We start from the raw sequence: 21,047 nt of genomic DNA on the forward strand, positions 1-21,047 counted from the left end.
AAGGTGGCTGTTGTGTATGTATACACAACGACTTATCTTGATCTCGTGTTCCTGAACTCGATTCTTCTGAATTCTCTACACTCAGGCTTCAGCTATCCTGTCATTCTCTAAATATATCTGTGCTGTTTACTTATCCCATAATTCTACAGACTATGAAAAATTCTTTGACTATCTTACTTCTACGATGGAACATAATCTATCAATTTCTCCTTTCCCTGAAATCTCCATTCTAGGAGATTTCAATGTTCACCGCCACCTTTGGCTCTCTTCTCCTTTCACTGATCTACCTGGTGAACAAGCCTACATCTTTTCTATCCTTAACGACCTAGAGCATATTGTACAGCACCCTACCCGTATCCCTGACTGCCTTGGAGAGAGCTCCAACATACTTGATCTCTTCCTTACAACTAATCTTTTTGCTTACATTGTTAATCTTTCCTCTCCTTTGGGCTCCACCGATCGCAACCTTATTACCTTAACCTGTCCTATCACTCCAGTATGGCCTGTGGACCCTCCAATGAAACGTCGACTGTAGCACTTTGGAGCTGCAGATTGAGAGGCCCTCAGGCCTTCCATGGCCGGGAGCCAACTGAGTGTTCCTTGCGCATTAAGGTTATTCTCTCAGGCATGGAAGCATACATTCCATTCTCATATCCTTTGACTAATGCAAGAAAGCCTTGGTTTAATCACACTTGTTCTAATGCTGTCTGCTACAAGGAGAGGACCTATAAGAGGTACCTCAGGCAACCCACCACTGAAGCACATCTTTTATACGTTTCTGCCCGGAATCGTGCTAAGTCTGTTATTCGCTCTACTAAAAATAATTTCATCCGTAATAAATGCTCTCAACTGTCCAACTCGAATACTTCCTGTTCCTCCTGGCACCTTTGCCAAAAACCTTTCTAACAACATTACCTCATCACCCTTCCCTCCTCTTTTCTACACTCATGGTTCTGTAGCTATTTCTTCTACTGATAAAGCAGATCTCTTCGCTCAGACTTGCTCCTCCAATTCCACTATAGATGATTCCGGTGTTGTTCTTCCATCACTTCCCCTCTCAGACTTCCTCATGGCTCACATTAAAATTTCTTCAGCTGATGTATTTTCTGGCATCACAGGCCTCATTACTGACAAGGCATATGGGCCTGATGGAGTCTCTCCTGTTGTCCTCAAGAACTGTGCTTTGTGCTTACATCCCGCCTAGGTAAACTCTTTCGCCTTTGTCTGTCAACTTGTACTTTTCCTGCTTGCCTGAAGTTTGCTCTCATTCAACCAGTCCCAAAGAAGAGTGACCATTCCCGACCCTCTGACTATCGTCCAATTGCTTTAACATCCTGTAGCTCAAAAGTTTTTGAGTCAATTTTTATTAGAAATATTTTAAACCATCTTTCCTACCATAACCTTCTTTCTGATCGTCAGTATGGTTTCCGTCAGGAACGCTCCACTGTTGATCTTCTCACCTACCTTTCAAACTCCTGGTCATCCTCCTTTCGGGACTTTGGCAAAAGCTTTGCCATTATACTTGACATCTCAAAGGCTTTTGATCGAGTCTGGCTTAAATCTTTAATTTCCAACCTGCCCTCTTACGGTTTCTATCCTTCTATCTGTGCCTTCATTTATAGCTTCCTTTCTGGTCGTTCTGTAGCCGCTGTTGTAGACGACCATCGTTCTTCTCCTAAATCTGTCAACAGTGGTGTTCCTCAGGGCTCTGTCCTATCACCAACTCTCTTCCTCTTATTCATCAATGACCTTCTAAGCTGTACATCTAACCCTATCCACTTGTACGGTTATGACTCCACACTTCACCTTTCCATTCGGTTCCCACAATGTCCATCTCACATTTGCTTCAACAGACAAGGGATGAGGCTATGGCACACCTAATGTCTGACTTGGCTCGTATCTATGACTGGGGTAAAAATAATGTTGTTTTTAATGCATCAAAGACTCAGTTCTTACACCTATCAACCCAACAAAATCTTCCACGGGAGTACCCGTTAATGTTTAATAATATTCAGCTTAATCTTGCATCATCCTTGAACATGCTTGGGGTCTTATTCATTCGGGACTTCTCGTGGAAAGATCATATTACATCTCTTGTAAAATTTGCTTCCAAGAGATTAGGTGTGCTAAGCCAACTCCGTTCTTTCTTTACCCCTGCATAGTTGTTGACTTTATACACGGGTTTCATGTGCCCCTGTGTAGAGTTCAGTCCTCATTTGTGGGGAGGCTCCTCACATACAGCTCTTCTAATTAGGGTGGAGTCAAGGGCGTTTCATCTCATTAACTCTCCTCCTTTTACTGGCTTCCTTAAACCTCTGTCTCTTCGCCACACTATTGCATCTTTAACTGTTTTCTATCGCTACTGCAATGGTCACTGCTTCTCTGAACTTTCTGCTTGGAGCCCTCCACGTCTACGACGGGCGTGAAGCACCCGTCTAGCTTCAAATTCTCATCCTTTTTCTGTCCAACTCTCTACAGCAAGAGTACACCTTACTCCCAGTCCCTCATTTATATAACATGTCAACTCTGGAACTGTCTTCCTCTGTCTGTATTTCCTGCTGGCTATGATCAGTCTTTCAAGTGCAGTGTGTCCAGGAATCTCGAAATCATCGGATCTTGAATTTGGCTCACTCTTGTATTTTGTCTTTCTCCTGGAAGGAACAGTACTGCAGGCTCGTGGCCTTTGGTTTCATCTTCCTAGCATAATTTATATATATATATATATATATATATATATATATATATATATATATATATATAAACATATACATGATGTCCCCGTGGTTGTTCAGTATATATGTATATGGATGGGATGATGAGAGAAGTAAAAACACGAGCCATGGAGAGGGGGATGGCATTGGAAACGAATGGTGATGGATGGAAAAAATTCAAATTTTTTGTATGTTGATGATGCAGTACTACTTGCAAATACCGGACAAGAACTTGGTAGACTTGTGCAGAGTTTTGCTGATGTCTGTGAGCGTCGTGCCTTGAGAGTAAATGTAGAAAAGTGTAAAGTGATGATTACTAAGAGAGCAGGTGACTCCCAGTGCGATGTTACAGTGAATGGAGTGAGACTAGAACTGGCGAGGGAGTTCAAATACCTGGGTACAGTGATAGAAAAGAGAGGAAAATGTGCAAAAGAAGTGGAAAGTAGAATGACACACGGGTGGAAAGTAGCTGGTGCAATGAAGGCCTTGATAAGAAACAGAGGCTTGAGTGTTGGAGCTGGACAAGGCTTACATGAAGGAGTGTTAGTGCCATCTTTAACATATGGATGTGAGAGTATGGTGTGGCATGAGAGTGAAAAGTCAAGAGTGAGAGCAGTGGAGATGGGACTTCTCAGGAATGTATGTGGAGTACTGAGAGTGGATAGGATACCAAATAATGTGATTCGTGAAAGATGTGGAGTGAGGAAGTCTGTGGACACCAGAAGTGAAGAGTGTGTACTGAGATGGTCTGGTCATGTGGAGAGAATGGATAACAATAGAATTATGAAAAAGGTATTATATGAGCGAATTTGAAGGAGGGAGGAGGCGAGGCAGGCCAAGGAAAACATGGAGGGATATGGTAGATGAGTGTGTGAGGAAGAGAGGTTGAGAAGTCGGTGACGCTAGGGAACTGAAAAGAGATAGAGCTGGCTGTATGAATATTGTAAGGAGAAGCGCATGATAAGGGATTTGGCACCCCTTTTTAACGTGAAGGCTTGCAGATTAACTCTATCGGATACGTTTATGTGAAGCTACAAAACGAGTGGAATGTTTTTGGCATATCAGATAGAGCCAGAATTCCGGACGCTTGAATGATGAGCGAATGGAAGCGTGGCCCATTGGAATAGGCAAATTTTGGTTTTTGGGCATTGCTACTTGTAACCCTGCCCTAGGGTGGGAAAGGAGGTCCGGATGATGATATATATATATATATATATATATATATATATATATATATATATATGTGTGTGTGTGTGTGTGTGTGTGTGTGTGTGTTATCGTGTGGTGTGGTGTGGTGAGGATCTGTCCCTTTTCCTCTTGGGGCTAAGATACGAATAAATGTGTACATGTGGATGAGAAAATTGTGAGTGTATCGTCCTGTCTCGGCTACCTCCCTTTCACTGGGGGAAGCAGCCCAGGTGTATAGACAGATATATAGATATATAATATACATATTATATATATTATTTATTATACATACAATATCTATTATAAAATATGTATATTTTATATATAATGCATATCTTATATTTTGCATAATAAATATACTACAGTATATATATCTATATCTTTAACTATCTATCTATCTATATCTGTCTATCAATCAATCGATAGATAGATAGATAGATAGATATGTATAAGTTCTCTTCCGCAGCTCTTTCCTAGAGGCTCGCCTGTTAAAGTTTGACCAGTATACTCATGGATTATACATTTTGGGGGGTACATTATATTTTCTTAACATCATGCACACAGGTGTTGCTAAAGTAGCACATCTAATGGCCAAGATTAAAACTAATTAGAAATGAAAATCAAAAGCATTCGAGGACTGAGTGTGTATGGTCACGAATTCGTGCGAGCGTATTTATAAATTCATGACATTTTTCATCAGTGGGAAAACCATGAATTCTGGTGTAGTTCCCACTGCTTATCGCTCAGTTCAATCGTCCTCGCGTTCACTCAGTTGGGTCAGTTTTCAGAACATTTTTCACTGTTTCATAAGTGATCATCCTTGCGCGCGACATTAGCGCCTTCACTGAGTGATTTATTGTGAGCATATATCACTCACTTTCTTTCCGTTGACCGTTGAAGCACACGGCCAGCCCCAGCCCCAATAGTTTGAATTTAGTCAGGTTTTGATCGACTTGAGAGCAGGTTCACTGTGCCCAGCGTGGAGCAGCGCCGCCGCTGTACAGCGAGTTCCTGAAATCTCCACCTAGACAGTGAAGAGGTTTAGCGTATCACAGCGTCCATTCTACACCGGCGCCCAGCTCCTTCCGCTTGCCCCCTCTACCGACCAGTATTTCTTTTCGTTTTCCTAGGTTTAAGTGTTAGCATTTGAATGAGCGAGTGAGTGTATTTCCCTTGTTATTTTGAATTCATTTTGAGACTCGTGTAATGTAAAATTAATTCATTGTAATTAATAATTTAACTTTTTTTTTTCTTTGAGCTCAATGTAGTTAAACTTGTGTTTTATTTCTCCACATTTAGCTTATTTTAGTTGCCACTCCTAGTTTGCGCAAACGCTTTGTATTATTCATAACTGGTACTTAGGCCAGTCCTTTTGTATTAAGCTTAAATCCGTTGTGCCAGCCAGGAGTTAATGCACCGGCAAGAACCTGTTTACCATTAATAGCATTAGTTATTGATTGTCAGGGGTGGAGGCACTTTCTCTAGAGGCTAACAGTACTAACAAACAGCACTCATGATAATTAGTCTCTGTTGTGTACTGCTGAGAAAGTTCATAAATTCTCATCCTTAGAGAATCGGCGAAGTAAGCCGGCATAAAGTAAAACTTACTGCTTGATTTCACAAGTCAATTCCTTGTCTCTATTTTCAAGCAACTTTTAAAGCGTTTTTAATTCTTAAATTCACATCCCCCTGTGACATCTGGCGACCTCGCCAGGATATTAACTCCTAGCTCTAAAGTTATTAACGAGACAATACTCATTCACTCACACTTAGGTATTTATCATCAAAGTCTATAGGCACTATCTTACTGGTAGTTATTGATTCATTCCTATTTATTTTACGTAATAGTTTTCACAGTCAGTTGCATTTTTTTTCAATTTTCTTTCTTTACCAATTTAACTAAATAAAATGTTCACCACCAACCTGTGCCTATATTCTTTACTCTTGATTATTGGCATTTCTCTGCAAAATAGCAGTCAGTACTGAGTCTTTAGCCCACTCAGCTTTAGTTGAGTTAGCATCATGACTACTAATATCGATGTACAGGAAGCTAAAGATATGGAGCTTAGCGACCCCGAACAAATCAAGGACTACGTCCTCTCTCGGTTTAGTTACGAGCAGCAACGTGAGAATGATGCTCGTGAAGAGTGTAGAATCCAACGCAAACACAAACGAGAACACTGTGAACACGAGCAAAAACAACACGAACTCGAGTTAGAACAACATGAGAGAGAACATCAACACGAGCAAAAACAATGCTAACTCGAGTTAGAACAACGTGAGAGAGAACGTGAATACGAGCGAGAACGAGAGAGAGAATGAGAACACGAACGTACCAAGCGTGAGGCACGTGAGAAACATGAACTTGAGATGCTGAAACTCAAGCAAGACTCCTTGGCTTCAGACACATATGGTGTAGCTAACCCAAGCTCCACGAGCGCTCTCCCTGCACACGTTCTGGCAACCCCACACATCAAACTTCCTCCATACAAGGAAGGCGAGCGAATCGAGCCATTCATAGCTCATTTTGAAGACATGGCTCAGCTGTACCAGCTGGATGAGGCAGCGAAGCGGCTCCAGTTTCTTAGCCTGTTTGAGGGCCCTGCCCTCGATAATCTCCACAGAATTCGCGGAGACAATCTCACGTATGAGATGATGAAGGCCGGACTCATCAAAACGTAAGGTCTCACAGTTGACGACACCGAGTCAGTTTATGAGGGCGCATTTACAAGAAAAGGAGACTGCTGCTCAGTTTCTTGATCAGTTTACTGCTTACTTAGATGAGTGGATGGAGAAAGATGAAACTCCTTCCATGCACGAAGGGATAATTGACCTTATGTTACGCACGCAGCTAGAAAAGTTGTGGCCTGCTGAACTTATGGCTCAGCTTAAAATCTGCCAGGTCAGGGATGCCAGCCAAATGGTGGAGAAGGTTGATGCATTCTTCACTGCGTACGGGTATCAAACTCGTAAGGAACACACGTGGAACAGGAAAGCTGACAAATCTGGGAAACCATCTCAGACTGAACCCCAGCAACGAGGCCATTCTCAGAATAATGGCCAAGGTCCAAACAAACCACAGAAGAAGGACCAGGGGCAAAACACTCAGAAACCTGAGTGGAAGTGGTACAAAAAGTACCCTAACCAGCAGCAGTATCAACCACGGAATCAAAGGTCAAGACCATCCTTTTCAGCACCAGCCCAAGTGAACTGGAGGCAGGAGGCAAATGCAGCCTTTATTCCTCAACAGCAGTACGGCGGTGTCGTCCCTAGCAGTACGGGTACTTCCCCACAGTTCACTAGTCCCTCAGTGACAGTGAACGCTCCGCCACAGGAGGTCAACTCTCCATCTCCCCAGATGGTGAGTATGACCCCTCAGGTATCTAAAACTCAGGGCACCATGTTTGCCACATCATTCATTCAGCAGCCTCATCAGTAGCTGGCTGCTACCTCCACAGGCCCTCCCACAGGTAACAGTGCCTTCCTTGTTCAGCCAGGGTTTGTGGGAGGCATTCCTGTGAAGGTCCTGAGAGACAATGGTTCCTCAGGTTGCTCTGTCGGGCAGAGTCTAGTTCGGCCTCAGGAGTATACATGTCAACAGATCCAAGCTCAGTTTATTGATGGATCAGTGAGATTGTTCCCTGAGGTATGTATCTAGGTGACATCTCCATTTTACACTGGTAAGACAGTCGCAGTTATCATGCCAGAACCTTTATTTGACCTTATTATAGGCAATATTCAAGGTGCCAAGTATAGTTGCACCAAAGATGATGCTACTCAGACTTCAGCTGCAGTAACACGAGCCATGGCCGAGGCTCCGAACTGTGTCACCCCGGTGACCATTGCATCACCGCAAGATCTGATTTGTACCAAGATGTTGTTCAAGAACAACATTCTGACCCGACACTTGCTGCCATGCAGAAGAAACAAAAGGGTAGAGTGATTAAGTATTCATGGGGAGATCAAGCCAAGTTCCTTTGTAAACAAGGATGGCTGTACCATGAGTCACGAACACCCCAGGGCAAGGTTCGACTGCAGTTTGTCGTTCCCACTAAGTACCGCCTAGCAGTGTTAGAATGGGGTCATTGTTGAGCCTCAGGAGGCCACATGGGCAAAAGGAAAACCCAGGGCCGCATCCGTGCTGACTTTTTCTGGCCAGAAATGGGACAGGAATTAGATAGTTTTGTGCGTTCCAGCAATGTGTGTCCACGTACCACCAATCAGGGACATGTCCTTCCTGTGCCGTTTGAATCCACACCCATAATCTCTGAAGCAGTTGAGAGACAGGGCAGTGGTAATGTGGGTGCAGATCTGATGTCTCGCCTGTTGGTCCCACAGGACACATTACGTCCAGGACCTGTATATACATCTGGTAAATTACAGTACAGGTTTCTCTCTTCACCTGTATATACATATGTATTGTAGGTTAAGGGGGAAGCTCGAGAACCCCGCAGAGACAATCCGAGGCTGTGTTTGAATTACCTTGTGGTGTCTGGGGCTGTGGGCCTCTCTGAGGATTCCCGGAGAATGCACATTATCCACATGAGTGTTCACACCCAGGGTGGGTGTTAAAATGTGACCTGCCCGAGATTGCTAGGGATTCTCAGCTTGCCAATGTTAATCATAAGTGTAGAGTAGGGTTTAACCAATAAACTGGGTCCTTTGGCTCTGTGAATTGCAGCGTTTGATGTCCTGCACAGGCACCCAGTCTTTTCGCTCAGTTTGACCATGTTTCCTGGTTAATAATAACGAAGGTTTAGGGTTCAACCAGTAAACTGGGTCCTTTGACTTAGCAAATTGCAGCGTTTGTTGTCCTGCACAGGCGCTCAGTCTTTTCGATCAGTTTGACCACGTCTCCTGGTTATTAATAATGTAGGTTTATGGTTTAACCAGTAAACTTTAAGGGTCTTTTGAGATTCTGTCCTGAGACCACGTTTCCTGGCTGATAATGTATCCAATACGAAAATAATGGAGACCTCGAATGTACAATGCTTGGCTGTCACTTAAAATTTTCGGTTAGGGCGTACTTTTTGTGGCATACATACTGACTGCTAGGCAGAGAAATTGTAATCTAATAAAGATTGTTTGTCGCACTGACACTTTTGATGCTCCACCTTGATTGCTTTCGCAGGTGCAGCTGGCGGGTGTAGCAATTTTGTTGTGGAGATCAGCTGATCGTCTCTGACGCATGCTGCCGCCTCTTCTCTTCTGCCTCGTCGCCATTATTTACTGTTGATTTGTATTACATAATTTTACACATAGGCACAATTACACCACAACTGTCACACCTACACTGTGTATTACATACATCATGCTACATAACAATTAGCTGTTAATGTAAATGTAGTGAATTTTTTGCTCAGTTTGATCTGAGTACAGGATTTTTCACCGTTGTCACGGAGTTTTTTCCTCAAGCTTGCTTCTATTAATGTAAATACGAGGTTTTAACGCTCATGGGCGACTGTGATTTTCTCCTGTAGCAGGATAGTACACACACCACAGTGTGAATCTTGTGTGACTGACTTAGGATTTATATGTATGTATATCGAAAAATTTTTCTCTGAAGAAAAATTTTTTGATTTTGATGGGGTGTAATGTCACGAATTCGCGCAAGCATATTTATAAATTCGTGACATTTTTCATCAGTGGGAAAACCACGAATTCTGGTGGAGCTCCAACTGCATATCGCTCAGTTCAACCGTCCTCGCATACACTCAGTTGGGGCAGTTTTCAGAACATTGTTCATTGTTTCATAAGTGATCATTCTTGCATGCGACATTAGTGCCTTCACTGAGTGATTTATTGTGAGCGTATATCGCTCACTTTCTTTCCGTTGACCATTGAAGCACAAGGCCAGGCCCAGCCCTTGCCTCATAGTTTGAATTTAGTCAGGTTTTGATCATCACGAGAGCAGGTTCACTGTGCCCAGTGTGGAGCAGCGCCGCTGTTGTACAGCGAGTTCCTGAAATCTCTACCTAGACGGTGAATCAGCGAAAAGGTTTAGCGAATCGCAGCGTCCGTTCTACACCGGCGTCCAGTTCCTTCCACTTGCCCCTCTTCTACTGACCAGTTTTTCTTTTCGTTTTCTTAGGTTTAAGTGTTAGCATTTGAATGAGCGAGTGAGTTATTTCGAATTCATTATGAGACTCATGTAACGAAAAATTAATTCATTGTAATTAATAAATTTACAGTTTTTTTTTCTTTGAGCTCAATGTAGCTAAACTCGTGTTTTATTTCTCCACATTTAGCTTATTTTAGTTACCGCTCCTAGTTTGCACAAATGCTTTATATTATTCACAACTGGTACTTAGGCCAGTCCTTTTGTATTAAGCTTAAATCCGTTGTGCCAGCCAGGAGTTAATGCACTGGCAAGAACCTGTTTATCATTAATAGCATTAGTTATTGATTGTCAGGGGTGGAGTCACTTTCTCTAGAGGCTAACAGTACTAACAAACAGCATGCCTGAGTAATTAGTCTCTGCTGTGTACTGTTGAGAAAGTTTATAAATTCTCATCCTTAGAGAATCGGCGAAGTAAGCCGGCATAAAGTAAAACTTACTGCTTGATTTCACAAGTCAATTCCTTGTCTCTATGTTCAAGCAACTTTTAAAGTATTTTTAATTCTTAAATTCACATCCCCCCGTGACACGTCAGCATCGGAGTGACGTCAACTGGCTCTGGCATGAAACCCCAGTGTTCAGTTGACTCCTGACCATGACGGTGGGTGTACGCTTGCTCCACTTATCAGACCATGACACATTTTCAGTCCGGAGAAGTGAGAGAAGGTTCTGAAATGTGTGAGGGAAGGTGTAGAGGTGTGAGGGAAGCTACTGCTATATTATAGGGTTAAACGAGTCCGCACTTCTTCCCTTTCCTCATTTTCCCTTATAAATGTTTGAGTGTGCCCTTTTATACATTTTCTGATACTTAAGCCAGCTGACGTCACACAAGCCACGCCTCCCTGCGCACTGACGGAAAGTGAACTGACTTCGTATTAACAGACTTAGCCTCCACCATCCTCATCCAATGTCCATCATCATCCATCACCATCGTCCGTCATCACCCGTAATCTACCATCCTTCAGCAGCTAAGCTATTATCATTATCCATCATCTTTCATCTCGTGTGATCATTTACCATCATCATTCATCATCATCATAGACATCCATCATCATCATCTACCATCCATCATCTGTCATCCATTATGAACATCTGTCATTATCATTCATCATCTATCATAATCATCCATCATCCTTACCCCTCATACATCATTATCATGTCCTCAATCATCCATCGACTATCATCATCGGCCACCATCTGACATCCATCATTCACTGTTATCATCCATCATCACCTCCATTATCTCTCACCCATCATGATAATGTGCCATCATTCTCCATCATCATCATCCATCGACATCATCCATCTTCATCATTCATCATCCTCATCTATCGTCCAAAACCATCCATAATCTCTCAGCCTTCATTTATAATCATCACCCACCACACATAATCATTACCCACCATCGCATCCTCATCATAAATCATCGCCATGTATCATCATCTATCATTTATCATCCATCATTTATCATTCATCATCTACCATCCATCATCATCCATCATTACCATCTATCATTATCATCCATCATCTATCATCCATCATCTATCATCCATCATCATCATCTATCATTATCATCCATCATCTATCATCATGAATCATTATCCATCATCCATTTGTCATCCTCACCATCCATCATCCGCCGTCCATCATCCATCATGTCATCATAATCCACCATCTATCATCCATTGTCACCATCATGCTCCATTGTCATGATCTATCATCATTATCATCTACCATCGTCGTCTATGCTCTGAGTCATAAAACAGTGTTAATGTGTATCACTTCTGCATAACTGAGCTTGATACACATGCCCTGCCCAATCACGGGAGGTGAAACTTGTTAGTGCCATCTGTTGAGGAAAAGTTCAGACACACGCTCGCCCCCCACCTCCCCCCAGTTCCACCTGGGAAGCGATTAAACATTTAGCGAGGACTGACGCAGAGGGACGCCGGTTTTGTCGCCGGGTGTAGCTTACTTATTAACATTTGGAAACGTTTTTTTTTTTTTTCCCACATCCCACAGCTTGCTTGAAGTGATCAGGGCACATCCTTGTTCCAGGAATGAGAAACTGGTTCTTACCGAATATTTGCCTGTGGTATGACAAATATAAACTGGAGGCTAGGGTGGGGCGCGAGGCTCTGTACAGTATTGCCACGTTTTCCATACGCGCGATGCCTCTCTCTCTCTCTCTCTCTCTCTCTCTTCTGGGGGGAGATGTGCGTCACCCTGGGGAATTCTGTTTCTTTTATGAGTGACTGTTATAAGCTTATGCTTTCATTTCTTTATTTTGTTTTCATTATATCTAATTATATTTAAAAATATTTATTATTGTTTTGCATGTCACCAGATGACCTCGCTGGTGCGGTGCCATGATTTGTTTTCATTCAATCACTCTCTCTCTCCTTGCTTCCCTCCCTTCCTCCATCTATCCCTCAGCTCGACAATGCCGGATTAGACTGGGTCTGTGTGAGTGTTGCCGCTCACGAGGGTTTAATGTGTGACTTTTTTTACTAGGAAATTGGCAAATATTTACTTATATTCCTACACATTATCTTACAATCATAATTGTGACATTATTACCCACCCCAGAGACATTGTAAAAGCCAATAAAAGTGACTATTTTTTTTTAGCAACACTGTAAAATATTTATGCCATGTTTCTGCATTGCCATATATTTTATGCATGATAAGCTTACTGTTCTTTCATAAGTATTAATACACACGTTAAAATTGTATTCATATGTGTTATTCTTATTTGTAATGCCATTTACATATATAACAGCCATTTCACATTGCGGGGTTGGGAAACATAGCAACACTGTACCGAGGTTCGCGCCACACCCTGGCCGCCAGTTAAGAGTTGTACCACCACAGCAACCATTACAGAAAACTTTTAAATGACTTTTTAGAACAAGTTTTAGGGCTGACCGTGATATGTGCACATGCTGTAAGCCTCTACGTTTCAGAAAGCAGAACCAGCTCTAGCCATTTTGGCGCCCTGGGCGAGATTAGGATTTGGCACCACCCCCCACCAAACACCACTACAGGTCCATGGTCCACCACATTGTCCCACCATTACTGCCTTATCACCTTATCCTTATGACTCACTAATTCTACAGTAATGGATGAATAACAAAGTATAGACACCACAATGGTACATTTATTTATTTTTTTTTATTAAAGAAAAAGAAAATTTAATTTTCCATGTAAAAAGTTATTGTGCAGTTTTAACCCAATTAACGAAGTTAGTGAGATAGTCCTAGTAATAATGAATATTTCTATAACATGTAATGCAATGAAAGGTGGCGTGTAGTGTGTTCAGTTCAGTAGTTTGTATTGATATTGTAAGTATTTGGTCCACCTGAATTTAGAAAACTATTGGCCTCAATGAAGCTAAAAAAAAAAAAAAAAAAAAAAAAAATAGAAGAACAGCATGTAGTCTTCCAAGTCTATGAAATAAAGGTATTGTACGGTTGGCTACATATGAACCTGGGACGGGTTGGTGTGTAGCAGAGGTCTTAATTGCTTATTATGAGCTTGAACCTTATCGTTATAAAGTAAAATAAAAGATCTAGCTGCTTCCTCCTCTTACTAGATGGCATCAGTCAGTCAATCTAGTAGTCTATGGAGCTTTTACAGGACCTGTCTATGATGCCGGATCGCCGCACGAATGGCCGATGTCACGAATAGTGGAAAAACTGTCTATCTTCACCAGATTATTTAATTTTCGACATCAGAGTTGGTCAGCTAAACTCTGTTCTTTTTATGTGACCTCTGTGTCGCACTAAGAAAGGGAGATATTATATCAACATTTTTACTCGCTACTAAAAGGGCGAGGCTGTAGAAAATTATAGTCATATAAAAGCATAAAATGGTGAGGCTACCATCTCTGTATTAGGGTCGAATATTATTTTTTCCTTCTTCAAAATCTTTCTAACAACTTTACCTCATCATCCTTCCCTCCTCTTTTCTACTCTGATGGTTCTGTAGCTATTTCTTCTACTGATAAAGCAGATCTCTTCACACAGACTTTCTCCTCCAATTCCACCTTAGACGATTCCGGTGCTGTTCCTCCATCACTTCCCCCCTCTGACTTCCTCATGGCTGACATTAAAATTTCTTCAGTTGATGTATTTTCTGCCATCACTGGCCTCAGTACTAACAAGGCATATGGGCCTGATGGGGTCCCTCCTGTTGTTCTCAAGAACTGTGCTTCTGTGCTTACACCCTGCCTAGGCAAACTACTTCGCCTTTGTCTGTCAACTTGTACCTTTCCTTCTTGCTGGAAGTTTGCTCTCATTCAGCCAGTCCCAAAGAAGGGTGACCACTCCCAACCCTCCAACTATCGTCCAATTGCTTTAACGTCCTGTATTTCAAAAGTTTTAGAGTCAATTCTTAATAGAAAAATTTTAAGGCATCTTTCCTATCACAACCTTCTTTCCAATCGTCAGTATGGGTTCCGTCAGGGACGCTCCACTGGCGATCTTCTCACCTACCTTTCAGACTCCTGGTCATCCTCCTTTCGGGACTTTGGCGAAAGCTTTGCCATTGCACTTGACATCTCAAAGGCTTTCGATCGAGTCTGGCATAAATCTTTAATTTCCAAACTGCCCTCCTACGGTTTCTATCCTTCTATCTGTGCCTTCATCGCTAGCTTCCTTTCTGGTCGTTCTATAGCCGCTGTTGTAGACGGTCATCGTTCTTCTCCTAGATCTATCAACAGTGGTGTTCCTCAGGGCTCTGTCCTATCACCAACTCTCTTCCTTTTATTCATCAATGATCTTCTAAGCTGTACATCTAACCCTATCCACTCATACGCTGATGACTCCACCCTTCACCTGCCCATTCGGTTCCCGCAACGCCCATCTCAACAGTTACTTCAAGAAACAAGGGATGAGGCTATGGCTCACCTAATGTCTGACTTGGCTCATATCTCTGACTGGGGTAAAAATAATATGGTTGTCTTTAATGCATCTAAGACTCAGTTCTTACACCTATCAACCCGACAAAATCTTCCACAGGTATACCCACTAATGTTTAATAATATTCAGCTTAATCCTGCATCATCCTTGAACATGCTTGGGGTTTCATTTACTCGGGACTTATCTTGGAAAGATCATATTACATCTCTTGTAAAATCTGCTTCCAAGAGATTGGGTGTGCTAAGCCGACTCTGCTCTTTCTTTACCCCTGCACAATTGTTGACTCTATACAGGGGTTTTATCCGCCCCTGTGTGGCGTACAACTCTCATGTGTGGGGAGGCTCCCCACATACAGCTCTTCTCAATAGGGTGGAGTCAAAGGCTTTTCGTCTCATTAACTCTCCTCTTCTTACTGACTCCAACCTCTGTCTCTTCACCACACTGTTGCATCTTTATCTCTTTTCTATCGCTACTTTAATGGTCACTGCTCCTCTGAACTGTCTGCTTGCATTCCTCCACCTCTACGACGGGCGCGTAGCACCCGTCTGGCAGCAAACTCTCATCCCTTTTCTGTCCAACTCTCTAATGCAAGAGTTAACCGTTACTCCCAGTCTTTCATTTATGCAACAGGTCAGCTCTGGAACTGTCTCCCTCTGTCTGTATTTCCTGCTGCCTATGATCTCCAGTCTTTCAAACGTAGTGTGTCCAGGCATCTCAAAATGATCGGATCTTGAATTTGGCTCTCTATTGTATTTTGTTTTTCTCTTGGAGGGAACTGTAACTGCGGGCTCATGGCCTTTGGTTCCTTCTTCCTCGCATAAAAAAAAAAAAAGTTTTATTTCTCCTCCATTTCATGTATTTGTCCACCAAAACTAAATTAATTAGGGCTCTAAGAAACATGTGACCATTCCTCGATACAAAATATTAGCATGAACAAGCTCAAGATCGTAATATGTCCTCGTGTGTCGTCTGCCCCACGAGATCTTTTGAACGTTGCTTGGGAGCATCCGGAGGGGCGAAAGCAGTCTTGTCTCCTGACGATTTCGGCGTTAAGTAATGTATAATTTTCATATGAAAATCTATGCAGATTTTCTTCAGAATTTTCCAGGTGAACCATTGTTTTTTTTCAGAAAAGTAACTAATATGGGTTTCAACTTGTACAGTATATAAGTGATGAGTGCTGTCATACACCAGTGTGCTTTTATAGTTTCTAGTAACTGCTTTACTGCATGTATCGTACTAAAGCATAGCCAGGAAATTAGAATAATTACTTAATAATATCGTGAAGAGCTTAAGTACGGTGTATTAATAACTATCGCTGGCGAGATTTTAGAAAATATGCGACTTCTGGTCTCAGAAGGGGTAGACCAACTTCCATACTGCACTAACTGGCGATCACTCGCAACTCTGGAGTTAGTGACATCGGCCATTAAATTGTAACTTAATCCCCTGTCCTCACTTTCAATGCACTGATTAGAAATGCGGGGGGAGATTAAAAATTGTGAGGAACAGCCGAATGGGTGCAAAGTACTTAATATAACACAAGAATAAGATAACCCAATATATTAATACATAGAGTATATAACATCTAAGTCTACTAATACCAAGTCGGATCACTTCCTTCTAAAACAGCTCCAAGCTTGCGGAGGGGGCGGAGCATCGGAGTGTCGTCGACTGGCTCTGGCATGAAACCCCAATGCTCAGTTGACTCCTGACCATGACAGTGAGTATGTTTGCTCCACTCATCTGACCATGACACATTTTCAGTCCGGAGAAGTGAGGGAAGGTGTAGGGGTGTGAGGGAACCTACTGCTATATTATAGGGTTAAACAGGTCTGCACTTCTTCCCGTTCTTCATATTACCTTATCATAAATGTTTAATTTGAGTCTGCCCTTTTATACATTTTCTGGTACTTAATCCAGCTGACGTCACACAAGCCACGCCTCCCTGCGCACCGACGGAAAGTGAACCGACTTGGTATTAGTAGACTTGGTATAACATAATGCACTTTATGATATATTCGTAACTCTCCTGTATTAATTTTAGCATAACCTACCTGGGGAATGAAACAAATGGCTCTTAACTGGAGAGTTAATGAACCAGACTCCTCAGTGCAAATATTCCAAGCCAATTTCAATATTTAATTATTGTATCTTCATATACCGGTATTACTTCATTATTCTTCATCTGCTGAATAAAAATATGCATTACTCGAATTATTAGAGTCATTTTATAGACAGATAGGTAGATAGATAGATATAAAGTGTGTGTGTGTGTGTGTGTGTGTGTGTGTGTGTTGTATATATAATATAAACTCGATAGTGGCAGACTGACAACACCTCATTGCAAAAAATGTAGAAGGGCGTCAACTGGCGAATTTTTATTTATTTATATTATATATATATATATATATATATATATATATATATACATAAATTTTTTTTCCTTTGAGGGCCCCTCCCCTGCCACATGGTGGCGCCCTAGGAGACCGCTTATATGGCCTATGCCAAAAGTCGGCCCTGTCAGAAAGCACACTGTTGTAAGGTATGGCTGCACAGCATTGCTGTGCTTATTTTGTATTGTTGAATCGCCTGTACCATCCCGTTCTGGTATATCTCATCAGGCTTTCATCAGGTGTTATCATTACGGAACTGAAAAATGTTGGTAAATATCTAAACCTAAACTCATCTGCATTAACCCATCACGTCCTGAGGTTTTCCGCACCTCCGATATCCCCCAATCCTGAGGTATTTTCGAAAAAATTTTTTTTGGCTAAAACCTCCGCTTTTGGTGAGAAACATTGAAAATCCATAGAGAAATCGCTCACCTGAGGTTTAACCCGCCCAGTCCCGACCACTTTTTGACCACTGGTACCCCCCAATCCCGACCATTTTTCAACCCTTTTTTTTTTTGCTAAAACTTTCGCTTTTGGTGAGAAACATCGAAAATTCATAGAGAAATCGCTCACCTGAGGTTTAAAATACTCATTACAGGTAGGAGAGCCTCCTTACCTTACTGGGTTTTCTATCAGGCTGGCACCAAAGAAAACGAGTTCTATGGGAGGATAACTATTTCATACCACTCATAAACGGTATTTATTTATTTACCGTTACGAATTTATATGTAGTACAAGAGTATATTGGTTTTCAAGCAGTAATATAGGCATTATAAGCATTGTTTCACTCACTAATACCTGACCTTTTTTTGCCACATTACCTGATCATCATTTCTAACTGTTTCTTCCTCTAATGCTATGTAAAGTTTGTCCTCCACATTGTCATTGATTGGGGAATCCTCTGGCCCTGAATTTCGTACCGTGGCATGACATGGCTATACTGGCCAGGTCACTGATAACAGGTGAATTGCTGAGAAAAGGGCATGCAGGGGGGGGAGCGGAGGTCATGCTGGGTAAGGCATTGTCTCTGCCTGGCATCTTGTTGAGGAAGGTGTCCCGTGTATACGTACCAAAAATGACTCGCGAAAATTGAAAATTGTGGAAATTATGAACCTTGCAATTGCAGGACGTTGAAGTACGTCCTCGGGATTAGCTGTGACAAAACGTGAGGACGTGGAAGTACGTCCTCGGGACGGCGCGGGTTAAAATACTCAATCCAGGTAGGAGTTCCTCCTTACCTGACTGGGTTTTCTAACATGCTGGCACCAAAGAAAACGAGTTCTATGGGAGGGTAACTATTTTATCCACTCATAAACGGTATTTATTTATTTACTTAGTACGAATTTATATGTAGTATGAGAGTCTATTGGTTTTCAAGCAGTAATAAAGGCATTATAAGCATTGTTTCACTCACTAACTAATCACCATACCTGACCTTTTTTTGCCACATTACCTGATCATTATTTCTGACTGTTTCTTCTTCTAATGCTATGTAAACATTGTCCTCCACATTGTCATCGATTGGGGAATCACTCTGGCCCTGAATATCTTTACTGGCCAGGTCACTGGTAACAGGTGAATTGCCGAGACAATGGCATGAGAGGGGGAGGGGGGAGGTTATGTGGTGTAAGGCATTGTCCCTGCTTGGCATCTTGTAGAGGAATAGAGGAAGGTGTCCCGTGTATACGTGCCAAAAATCACTCGCGAAATCACTCGCGAAAATTGAAAATTGTGCAAATTAGGGACCTTGCAATTGCACGACGTACCGGTACGTCGCCGGGACTGGCAAATGCAAGTCGTTGCAACGTACCCATACGTCGACAGGACGGGGAGGGTTAAAGGATTCTTTTAACTTCTGCTGGATTACCCCATGCAGCTGATGGAAGTGCAAGTGTCAAAAAAATTATTCATGCAACTAAGAAACATATGAAAGAGGAAGAGAAAACGACTTTAATGGAATACTTCTGCTATTTAAGAATATTATACTTTTCCTACTAAATCATTTTCTATTGCTTCCTTAAAAGTGAGTGGCTATGAGACTAGAATACTCAGTTATGGCACTGAAGTCTTACGTGGCCTTATGTGAACATTAAACCCAAACGAATCCTCTGATAGAAATCTCCTTACTTGGTGGAGGCTCCAGGAAGTTTACTGTGAAGTTGCAGGCAGTGGAGAGTGCTCTTATCAACTCCACTTCTCTTCCATACAGACGCAGCTGTCCGCCATCATGTTGGTCATATACGACATCAGGCGGGAACTCAAATGCTGCCACCTGAAATGACCACCAGATGCCAGAGATGAGGGGAAAATAGATATGGACCTCTCAACACTGAGGCCATAATCTTATATGTTATGATGCAAATTTCTTTGTTTTGTACAATAAAATGTAAATTATAAATAACATTCCATTCCACAGATCACGACCTACAGTAGACAAGTCTTCACTTACTGTTACCAACAGTGTCTGGTAGTGAGAAGCAGCTAGTGGAGAGAGTGGGCTAATGGAATGGTGTGTTCATACAGTAACTGCCTGGAAAACATCATGTTTGGCAGTGAAAAAAAAAAATGCACGAAAAGTGACATAGGGAAACAAATTGTTGTTCTAATTACTATCTCATCATTTAGTTGGTTGAACAGTTAGCGTCCGAATATTGCCGACTACAACTTGTGTATGAACAAGCCCATTTTAACCTATGGCGTTGTATCCAAGACTGATAGTACGGTAAGGTAAGGAATGATTATCCATATTCCGTACCTGGCTGCAGTACCGTACCATAAATTCGTACCGTATCCTCAAATATTTTTCCGTCCCTTACAGTATGGAAAAAATACAGTACCGTAATTCCGTACTTTTATCGTACCAAAGGCACAATTAATTTACATCAATATAATCCTCTATTTATGAACGTTTTATTAGAGTACATGTGTGGATTTGCGAAGGAACATTTAAGAAGTGACTGTAGATGTACTATAAATGTGATGTGTTGGCTGAAAAAAAATAAAATTCGTGTATAGCCTGAAAATATTTCATTTGTTATAATAATAACAATGATCAGCAAATATAATGATAAAATATAATAATAATAATAGTAATTATCGTTATTATTCTCCTTCTGTTAGATAGAGGTCTAAGATATGTTTTTGTTGTGATTAATTAAACACATTTCCTAGGAAATTTTATTGATTAGAACCATGCACGATAATTTGGCTATGTAGAAAAGGGCAAAACACATAAACCTTTATTTTAAAGAAACTTCGTATTATCAATAATGAAAAGAAAATATTCATACCATGTTACTGGCAATAGTGTTTGGCACTGGATTTGAAAATTATGCATGAAACAATTCTATTATTAACTACAGCATTATTATCAAGACGGAAAAATAATCTATCCATTCATGTATCAACTCATTATTTTCAAAATAGACCAGCATTAATCTGAAATATATCAATGATCATATATTATGAGGTAAAAAAAATGTAATTCTGACCATCATACAATCGTTAAGTTTGCAAATAAAGCTTCCTTAAAAATGAAATATTCCATATTTATATAGAGATAATTAATACCATTTAGCAATTTTTCCCAGTATTATAAAGCATAATAATTGTGCAGAAAATGACTTCCTGTTTTAAGCAAGTATTATGAAAGTTAAAACAAATTATAGATGAGTCTAACCAGCCATGATACTTAGACCCCATACCTATCATTA

The 21,047-nt window shown here is 41.4% G+C and overlaps 1 protein-coding gene across 1 annotated transcript in view; it reads right to left on the bottom strand.

Annotated features, from left to right (window-relative positions):
* Positions 1-21,047, bottom strand: part of LOC145396992 (ionotropic receptor coreceptor Ir76b-like) — a 155,373-nt gene that overhangs the window by 124,148 nt on the left and 10,178 nt on the right. Inside the window, exon 4 of the mRNA XM_080270218.1 lies at positions 19,462-19,606. Within this exon, the coding sequence (XP_080126344.1) occupies positions 19,462-19,606 (145 nt within the window). The remainder of the gene's footprint in view (positions 1-19,461; positions 19,607-21,047) is intronic.

Source organism: Coenobita brevimanus, chromosome 40, assembly GCF_032717465.1.
Source record: "Coenobita brevimanus isolate Jiangsu-jjx chromosome 40, ASM3271746v2, whole genome shotgun sequence".
NCBI lineage: Eukaryota > Metazoa > Arthropoda > Malacostraca > Decapoda > Coenobitidae > Coenobita > Coenobita brevimanus.